A 9,609-nucleotide genomic window follows, 5' to 3' on the forward strand; every position below is an offset into this window, starting at 1 on the left:
AACGCCCCATCCCCTCCGACGCAGGCCCGGGAAAGGCTCAAAAGGTTCGAGGTCGCGTTCCTGCCCTCCCGCGGGCTTCTCTCACTCTTAGATCCTGCACCAGAAGAAGCGGATGTCCTTGAGTGGGCAAAGCAGGGTTGAGGGGCTGGGGGCAGTTCCACTGACAACGGGACGGGGGCGAGAGGGGTTTACCCAGTACATACAGAAACAGCAGAAAAGAAATCTATTTTTAATGGCTTTGGCTTTATGGCACGAAGCAGGCACCCTCTCTTTAAAGGCACAGAGTCCTCTCTTCTGCCCCACCTCCTGGGTCCTTAAAATCGAGTCCTGAGTTCCAGAGGGGTCACTGCAAGGCAGCAGGGAAGGGGAGAGGGTCACAGTTTTACTCTGGGAGTATCAGACACTCAGGGCCAAGGCCCATACTGGCCCCTGAAGCTACAGGTTAGAGTCGGTACAGGAGGCAGCCGAGATGGTCCCTGAGAACAGACAGTCCCGGTCCCCTGGAGCGAGCTCTATCCCCTGCAGAGCTGTGAGGTCAGTGCTCTACATCCTGGGGCAACGTGAAGTCCCTGAAGCTGTAGAAGGAGATGTCACCATGATCCACCAGAGCAAAGACCAGAGGGACATCCCCACTCTGGTAAGACAACCGCTTGAGGCTGCAGAGGTCTGGGACAGGCTCATCAAATCTGCAGGGACAAAAGGTTAGGGTGAGACCCGGCCATAGCCCACTCCTAAGCTCCATGGCTCCCAGATAAAGAGATTCTACGGAAGGAGTTGGGGTGCAAGAATTCTGGCCCATGAGCTCATCTGTCTGCAAAACACAGGGCTCTAATGAAGAGGGCCCCAGAGCCCTGGTTGGGGAGGTGCTAAGAAGAGCAAGGTGCTCACCACTCTTAGCCTGTAAATTCCCACAATCTACATCCCTTCTGCTGGGTGAGTCTTAGACTAAAATGGCATTGGAGAGAGACTACCCTAAAATGCTAGCAACAAGGAGTTCAGAGTAGGGCAGCACAAACTGGCTGTGTGGCCTTGTGTAGGTCACTTCACCTCTCTGGACCTCAGGTTCCTCTCAGAGATTGGCACACTGGCCAGGGGAGTACAGGAGTCCCACTTGGTTCACAGGAGAACTGGCAGCAGCTGGGGGGGGGGGGGGCAATGCTGGCTCACTGCGTACCCACTAATACACATCCGGGCATAGGGTTTGCCAGGGTTATTCTTTCGGAATGTGGCCACAGCGTCAGCCTGGTAAACATCAAAGCTGATTTCCAAGCCCCCAGACTTCTCCAGCAGCCTGACAATACAATGAGAAACGTTATGACATGAACTTTTCTCCCCAACCTTTCTTTTCCATCCCACCCTTTCCCTCCATCAGTGCCAGGAAGCAGCCTCACAGAGGTGCCACTTGAGGGTTGGGGACTCTGAACCCTTGGGCTAACCCACTGGTTGTTCTCCCTCTTCCCCAGACCCACATGAACAGTAGGTGTTGCTCAGAGCTAGGTGTAGGGGTAGGGATCCCTGGAACAGTTTTCAGGAGCCAAATCCTAACCACCAATTCCTGGCGGCCAAGGTCCTGCAGAGATGGCACTGCTTGGAAACTTACTGGGCACCTCCATCAGCAAGGTGTGTTGTCTGCAGCACAGAAATATGCTGAAGGACCACAGCTACAAGGACAGAGAAAACAAGGTCCTGGGAGGGGAGTCACATTTCTCAGTCTGCCATCTAGGATGGCCAGATTTAACAACTTTTTTTTTCCTTTTTTTTTTAAACAAGAGTCTCTCTCTGTCACCCAGGCTGGAGTATAGTGGCATGATCTTGGCTCACTGCGACCTCCGCCTCCCAGGTTCAAGCAGTTCTCCTGCCTCAGCCTCCTGAGTAGCTGGGATTACACGTTTGCACCACCACACCTGGCTAATTTTTGTATTTTTAGTAGAGACGGGGTTTCACCATGTTGGCCAGGTTGGTTTGGAACTCCTGACCTCAGGTGATCTGCCCACCTTGGCTTCCCAAAGTGCTGGGATTACAGGCATGAGCCGTGTCCAGCCTAGCAACATTTTTTTGTGTGTGTGTGTTTTTTTTAGTATAAGCATATCCCATGCAATTTTTGGAACATACTGATAGTGAAAAATTAGATTTATACTGAAAGTCAAATTGAACTGATCTGGCAACCCTATCTAGTTACCTACAATCTACCGCATTCCCATGAAGGCTTTAAGTAATTTGGGATCCGGTAACACACTGAGCTTATTCTTTCCCCATTGGTTCCCTGTGCTTAGAGCAGACAGCAAGCCTTTCTTTCACTTGGCCAAGAAGGCACCTCCTTTTTCCATCTAACAGGTTGCGATCACAGCTAGTTGGTGGCAAAGTCATCCACATGCATGTTGTTTATGATTTTAAGGATATGGCTATAGTTTTTACCCCTCCTTACCTCTCCTGACTCACCATCTCTAATCATTCCCACACAGGCCCTGCTGCAGCCGCGGGAGAACTGACCGTCCTTGTGGGTCCGCTCCCTCCTCCCACATCTTTCTTAAGCCTCAATCCATCCCGGTTCATCCATGCCCTTTCCAAAGTCCTGTGATTCCTCAGCTGCCAGTGGCCCTCGAGGATGTGGCAGGCTGAGGGGGTACCTGGGGAGCTGGCCTGGCCGGGACTCAGCAGAGGGGTGACGGACTGGCCCCACAGGTGAGGGGCCCGGCTCTGGCTCCTCTGCAGGTGCCGCCGCTGCAGCAGCTCCTTGTACTCCCGCCAGCTGGAACAGCTCTGCACCTCGGGATCAGCGTTGACATCTTCCCGGAACCGCGCGGCCTCCACGTGGTGCTCCCGTTCCCGCCTCGAGAGCTTCTCCTTGCGCTGGTTCAGCTTCTGGCACCAGGACTCAGCATCTGTCTCCCGTCCAGCCACGTTGGCCGGGAGCAGTTCTGGGGCTGGGGCGCGCAGGAGGGTGTGGCGGCTGTCTGAAGCCATGTTGGGGAAGGAGATCTGCTCGAAGTTCCAGCGCCGCTTACCGGCCCCCGTGACTCCGTTCTCGGCTCTGCCACTCTCCCAGCTGCACCCCACCCCCTCCCTGGCCGGGCCAGGGCTGGGCCCCAGGGACCCCAGAAGCTTAAAGGGGCCCCCTGGGCCCTTTATGGGGCTTGACTCCTGGGGTTTCTCCTCTGGGCATTGGCTGGGCTGGCTGCAGGGAGGTGGGCTGGAGGCTGCCAGACTCTTGGGTTGCAGGGAGTTGTCCAGGGCCTTGGCCTTCTTATTAATGGACCTGGGGGATGTGGGGGAAAAGCAGCACATCTGCCCCTGGTTGCTAAGGTGCACACGTCCCATGGGAGCTGAAAGCAGGTCCCCTAGTGTCTCCCTGAGCCTGCGTGGGAGCTGCCCAAGCCTAGTTCTTAGAAAGCCTGTGCATTTTCCAAGGTCCCAGACATTAGCACTCCCTGGGGGGCAACCCTGATGTGGGCGTTACCGAGGGCTGGAGCTGCTCCTCTTTCTCTTGCCATCTCCATCCTCCAAGTGCTGCACGCTGGCATCCAGGTTAAGCTGCCTCTCATACGGGGACAGGACAGAGCTGCAGGGTGAGAACAGTGGGTGGGCCACTGACCCACCTCCTCAGCCTGGGGATCTGGTGGGATGTGTAAGGAAATGGGCCAAGGGGACAGTCAGTGGGCCAGGATCGGAGCCACACTCAAGGGCTAAGGCCCTAAGCAGACCTTCATGAGGAGTACAGGCCCAGCCATGTGCCTCTGCCTAGGCAATGGCCCAGAGGAGCTAGCAAACTTGGAAAATATAGAAAAATAAAAACTTTGGATAACTGTTGTTAACATTTTTCTTTCTTTTATGTACACACTGAATAATCTCTCGCTGTATATTTTTTCCTAACCAAAATGGCATTATACTAGCATACTGCTTTGTGATTTTTTTCACTCAATAATATATTGTTGACACAGCCCCCTGACACTGCAGCATTCTTCCCGGCTGTGAATTTTTTTCTTTTTTTTTTTTTGAGACAGAGTCTCATTTCGTCGCTAGGCTGGAGTGCAGCAGCGGGATCTTGGCTCACTACAACCTCCACCTCCCGGGTTCAAGCGATTCTTCTGCCTCAGCCTCCCAAGTAGCTGGGACTACGTGCCACCATGCCCAGCTAATTTTTGTATTTTTAGTAGAGACGAGGTTTCACCATGTTAGCCAGGATGGTCTTGATCTCTTGACCTCGTGATCTGCCCACCTGGGCCTCCTAAAGTGCTGGGTGTGAGCCACTGCACCTGGCCTCCCTGCTGTGAATTAAGTAAGGCTCTAAGGCTATGCTATTCAGTACAGGAACCACTAGCGACAGGTGGCTGTTTAAGTTTGTTTTTAAGTTTTTTTTTTTTTGAGATAGAATTTTGCTTTTGCGCCCAGGCTGGAGTGCACTGGCAAGATCTGAGCTCACTGCAACCTCTGCTGCCAGGGTTCAAGCAATTATTGTGTCTCGGCCTCCTGAATAGCTGGGACTATAAGCGCCTGCCACCACACCCAGCTGATTTTTTTTCTTTTTTTTTTTTTTTTTTGTATGTTAGTAGAGACAGGGTTTCAACATGCTGTCCAGGCTGGTGTCGAACTCCTGAGCTCAGGTGATCTGCCCACTTCAGCCTCCCAAAATGCTGGGATTACAGGTGTGAGCCACCACACCCAGCCTATTTAAGTTAGATTTAAATACATTTAAATTAAATGAAATTTAACATTCAGTCTCACAGTTGCTCTAGCCCATGTATTAGACATCACAGACACAGAACATTTTGGTTTTTTTTTTTGAGACAGTCTCGCTCTGTCACCCAGGCTGGAGTGCAGTGGCGCAATCTCGGCTCACTGCAACCTCCTCCTCCTGGGTTCAAGCAGTTCTCTGCCTCCGGAGTAGCTGGGATTACAGGTACCCACCACCACGCTCAGCTAATTTTTGTTTTTTTAGTCGAGATGGGTTTTCACTATCTTGGCCAGGCGAGTCTTGAACTCCTGACCTCATGATCCACCCGCCTCGGCCTCCCAAAGTGCTGGGATTACAGGCGTGAGCCACTGTGCCCAGCCAACACAGAACATTTCCATCACTACAGAAAGTTCTATTGGACAGAGCTGCTCTAAGGGATAACCTGTCATTTGTGTGAGCCTGTCTCCTGTTCAACTTTTCTTTGCAAGTACACTGATTTTGCACAGTGAGGGTGTTCTGTGTGACTCCTCACTAAATCCAAGCTCTGTGAGGGCAGTGATTTTGCTCTTCTGTTCTCAGCGATGTGTACAGAGCCTGGCCCCCAGCAAATAATAAGTATTGTTGATCATTCTCACAGGTGAACCACTACACACATCCACGATTCTTTCCTTAGGATAGGTTCCACTTTCAGAAAAGAGAAGATGTAGAGCTGGGCATGGTGGCTCATGCCTGTAATCCCAGCACTTTGGGAGGCTGAGGCAGGAGGATCACTTGAGGTAAGGAGTTTGAGACCAGCCTGGGCAACACGGTGAAACCCCATCTGAACTAAAAATTTTTAAAAAAATTTAGCCAGGCATGGTGGCGCACGCCTGTAATCCCAGCTACTTGGCAGGAAAATTGCTTGAACCCAGGAGGCAGAGGCTGCAGTGAGCCGAGATCACGCCACTGCACTACAGCCTGGGCGACAGAGTGAGACTCTGTCTCAAAAAAAAAAAAAAAAAAGGAAAAGAAAAGATGTGCCTGCTTTAGAGCTTTTATGACATACTGTAACTGCAAAAGCTATACCTGTTTCCATTCCAAGTCTGAAGATCTCTGCCTCTTACCAATGCTGGATTACTAAGGTGTTGAAGGAAAAAACATTTAACCTGGCATAAAAAATGTGAAACCCTACTAATGGTGAATTCCTCACCCAGTCCTTCATTTAAGCATACACTCTACATATCTGCCTGCGTACCTACTAAGTGCCAGGCACTGTTCCAATCCTGCCTCTCAGTACTCACACACACTCAGCTGCAGGCGCAAGTCATCTGAAGAGGGGGCTCGATTTCATAACCCAGAATAAAACAAAATGACCTGGATTCCTCCCAACCTGCCTCTCTCAGAACACTTCCAGCAGAGGCCCCAGTCTGTGCCCCAGGAGCTGCACTCCAGCCAAGGGTTCCAGGTAAGGAGAGGCCATTTTCTACCCAGGACTAGTCAGCCAGGTCCCAGGACTAGAATATGTGGAAAGGAAACAGCAAGGGGATTTACCTTGGTTGGAATCGTCGAACCACATAACCCAACCTCTTCAGGTGGCTGAAGACCTCAAAAGAAAAAAAAAAGGAAAGCTCAGATGGCCACTCTTGAAAACACCAAATGGTTTCTCCAGACATAGGTCATCCCCACAGCCCTCTCTGCCCCTCCTGTACACCCCCAGATTCTAAACCGTGTGACTAAGGTTGGACCATGCTCCATTATGAACACCGTCCCCAAATATCTCAGGCTCTGAATTCCTGTCCTCCCGCTTACCTTACTCAGCACAAATGACATTTAGCCAAATCCCAAAAAACTGACAGCCATGAAACCAGAAAACCACCATGCCCTGAAATACTTGAGTATTTTGACACAAAGCTCACGAGAGTGAAGCTGCCGACCACCATGTGAATAAAACAACGGCAGAAGGTGGTGGGCATCTCTCCAGCCCCATACCTCCACCGATGCAGGTGGGAAGTTTCCGGTAAGGAGCCACATGTTCAACCTTGTGTCCCTGCGTTCATATCAGAGGGACATAGACAAGAAGTCCCCCATCCTGCTTCTCTCAGCAGGCTTCAGCACAGCTAACCACTTCCTCCTTGAAAGACCTTCTTTTGGCTTCTGTGATGCGACTTTGGTTTTTCTCCTACATCACCCCACACTCCTCAGTCTGTTTCTGCTTCTTATCTGCCCCCTAACCTACTCAGAGAGCCCCAGGGCTCAGACCCAGCCCTCTACTCTGATGAAACTCCCACAGAACCCAGCAGTTTAAATACCATCCATGTGCTCATGGTACCCATATTTACATCTAGTCTTGACCTCTCCCCACACTCCAGACTTGGGAGTCCAATTGTCTGTCTGCTTGACACTCACTTGCATGTCCAAGAAGCTCCTCAAAATTAACTTATCGGAAACAGAGTTCTTTTGACTGGTTTCTTCCTCCCAAATCTGCTCCTCTTCATTCTTCCCACCCTTCATCCACTGGCGCATACCCAAATCATGGGCGGTAATCCTGGGTTCTTCTCTCTCCTTAATCCTGACATCCAATCCATTGGCAAAGTCCTATCCGTTCTTTCTTCAAAATATTTCTGAGATTCATCTATTTTTCACTCACTGCAACCCTACCCACCCCCAACCTGGGACATGCCCCTAGCTTCTCTCACCTGAATGAACAGCCCAGTCTCTTTGAATTCTCCTCTCCCACCTTATCTTCTCCAGCCCTGGGTTCTATGCGAAGCCAACAGGCCTCCACCACAATGTAAGCCTCGTGACAGCACAGCCCTCGTCTGCCCTGCAGCCCCAGCATGTGACACTGTGCCTGGCATCTTACGGGTGCTTGTCAATACTCATTGATTCAGTGGATGGGTGGCTCCCGGGGGGCAGGGTGGTGGCAGATACCTGGTACTGCAAGAAGGTCACAGTGTCGTCCGTCAGCAGCAGCTGGTAAGCTTCCTGGATAGACAGTGGCAGGTCTTGGTGGAAGAGGTGGATGGAGCCCTGGAAGTGGGGCCAACAGCTCAGCTTATGAGCCCTCACTGCAGTGACTCAGAGAGATGGGGCAACTTCCCAGCTCTGATACCTCCCCCTCCCCCTCTCAGCAGCGCCTCAAGAATGTGACCAACCAGGAAAGTGGGGCAGCATCACTAATTTGGACTGGAATCCCTGCTCCCTGTAACGTACTACCTCTTGCTCTAGAAGTTCGGTTATCAGTTCTCGAAAGACCGGGTTGTGTGTGCTTTTTCTCCGATAAAACGTGTCCTCCCCGTTCTTTGGTCCCAACTCCTTCCCCACCTCCCGGGTCCCACTCACACACTCCAGCAGATACAAGGCCTCTTCCGGGTGAAGCCGCTGCTGACCCTGCTCTGAAAAGCCCATGGTCTGCCAGAACTTGCCCTGTGTGGGGCCCAGAGCAAGCGTCACAAGGGAGGGAGGAGGGCAGGGAGGGCGGTCCCCTGTCCCCGAGCCCGCCGCTCACCGCAGGAGACTTCAGCTCCACGAAGCCCTCTTCCGGCCTCCACTCGGCAGCCACCAAGCTGCCCCTGGCGAGGAGTGGGAAGGGATCTGCGTCAGTCCACTCGCGAGGCCCCGCGGCCCGCCTTGCCCCCGGTTCCCTCACCCCCGGGCCCGCCCCTCTCACAGGCGCTCCACGCGCTGCTCGGCCAGCAGCTGCCAGAGCTCTTCCCGGCATCGGCGCAGCCGCTCGGCCTGAGCCGCCGAGCCGTCGGGCAGAAAGTCCTTGGGGCCATGCGAGCGCTGGGGCAGCTTCTGCGACCGCGAGCGGGCGGCGAAGAGCTCCCGGGCGCTGGAGGAGAAGGGGACGCGGGGTCAGTGCCGCGCATCGGGGGTCGCCAGGACCGGTTTCCCTACCCGCGCTAGCCCCGCGCCTCCCACACCCCCTCCGGCCAGGCCGCGCCGCACCTGAGCACGCGCCCGGCGGGAACCTCAACGGCCGCGGGATCGGGCTCGGACTCCATCCCGCCGCCGCCTGCCTCTACGCGCGGCGCCACGCCCCGCCCCGCCCGCCGCCGGAGCTCCGCGCTGTCCTAGCGCCCGCCGATCTGCCCTGCCGCGGCAGCCCCGCCCCCTGCACCGCCCCAGTCCGCTCTGCGCCCTCCTGACTGTCCCGGGTCCTAGCGCCCTCTCGGAGGCGCTCGCCCCGACGCCGGGTCTGGGAGCTCAGCTCGCAGGTTGCTGGAGATGCAGGAGCCCCCTCTTTTGCCCCCAGCTCTCCTCGGGGCTTCTCTCCAGTAAAGCCTGAGCAGCCGGCGGCTGGAGTGCAGTGCGAATGGTCACACGTGTGACCGCCCCTCCGCCGCCCCGCGCTGCTTAGTTCCCACCGCCCGGGCTGGGCAAGGAGGGAGAAGGGGTGTGCAGATTCCGACTTTGCAGGCCGAAGGCTACCCGGGAACTGTCAGGAGTGGTCCGGGGAGGTTCGCCGTTCCTTCGGTCTCTTCCGTCCGGTCCCTACGGCGGGGCTCCGAAGCTGGGTTTCGAGGGCCGGGGGCGAGAGGCGCTGTCCGGCCCACGACGGTGCTGAAGCGCCACCTCCGCCCGGCACGAGCGCCTCCTCGAGGCTGGGGTCCCCGCGCCGCCCCTGCGGGCCGCTCTGGTGCCGTCCGCTAGGTGGTGCCATTGACCGGCCAGCGGCTACGGGTGGGCGACGCCGGCCGCGGGCGGGGTGTACTGCAAGTGGGGTCCCGCGTCTTGGTTGCCAACCCCCTTCACCTTACGTCTTCTCTCCCACCAGTCAGGCCCAGGGTGTCTCGCCCTTGGGTCTAAGTCCAGGGCCCCAGGTCACCTCTGCCCCCCGCGCCCCCCGCGCCCCCCGCGCCCCCCGCGCCCCCCGCGCCCCCCGCGCCCCCCGCGCCCCCCGCGCCCGCGTTTCACCTGGGCGCATGCGCTGATTCGGTCAGCGCCCCCGGTCC

At 55.2% G+C, this 9,609-nt stretch overlaps 1 protein-coding gene across 3 annotated transcripts; it reads right to left on the minus strand.

Moving 5' to 3' along the window:
* Positions 1–213: 213 nt before the first annotated feature.
* On the minus strand, positions 214–8,703 carry TSEN54 (tRNA splicing endonuclease subunit 54). Of its 3 annotated transcripts, none has more exons than XM_050764303.1 (11): positions 8,603–8,703; positions 8,322–8,486; positions 8,160–8,223; positions 7,994–8,077; positions 7,583–7,681; positions 6,203–6,255; positions 3,458–3,559; positions 2,767–3,256; positions 1,601–1,661; positions 1,175–1,291; positions 214–686 (listed from the first exon to the last, which is right to left on the minus strand). In XM_050764303.1, exons 1-11 carry the CDS (start codon positions 8,656–8,658, stop codon positions 544–546), a joined length of 1,434 nt encoding a protein of 477 aa, XP_050620260.1. In that variant the 5' UTR covers positions 8,659–8,703; the 3' UTR covers positions 214–543. The 3 variants fall into 3 exon arrangements, with proteins under 3 accessions (XP_050620260.1, XP_050620257.1, XP_050620258.1); XM_050764300.1 differs by having other exon boundaries at positions 2,628–3,256; XM_050764301.1 differs by lacking the exon at positions 1,601–1,661 and having other exon boundaries at positions 2,628–3,256.
* Between the last annotated feature and the right edge of the window lie 906 nt (positions 8,704–9,609).

The sequence above is a fragment of the Macaca thibetana genome, chromosome 16, assembly GCF_024542745.1.
Source record: "Macaca thibetana thibetana isolate TM-01 chromosome 16, ASM2454274v1, whole genome shotgun sequence".
Classification (NCBI taxonomy): Eukaryota; Metazoa; Chordata; class Mammalia; order Primates; family Cercopithecidae; genus Macaca; species Macaca thibetana.

Bases quoted from the DNA above. Each gene is read 5' to 3' on its own strand.
- TSEN54 (XM_050764300.1), bottom strand. From the start codon at position 8,658: ATGGAGTCCGAGCCCGATCCCGCGGCCGTTGAGGTTCCCGCCGGGCGC. The intron at 6,256-7,582 runs GTATCTGCCACC...TTTTCTTTTGAG, and splicing joins TGACCTTCTTGCAGTACCAG to GTCTTCAGCCACCTGAAGAG. The intron at 687-1,174 runs GTACGCAGTGAG...TTGTCCCTGCAG, and splicing joins GCCCGGATGTGTATTAGTGG to ATTTGATGAGCCTGTCCCAG.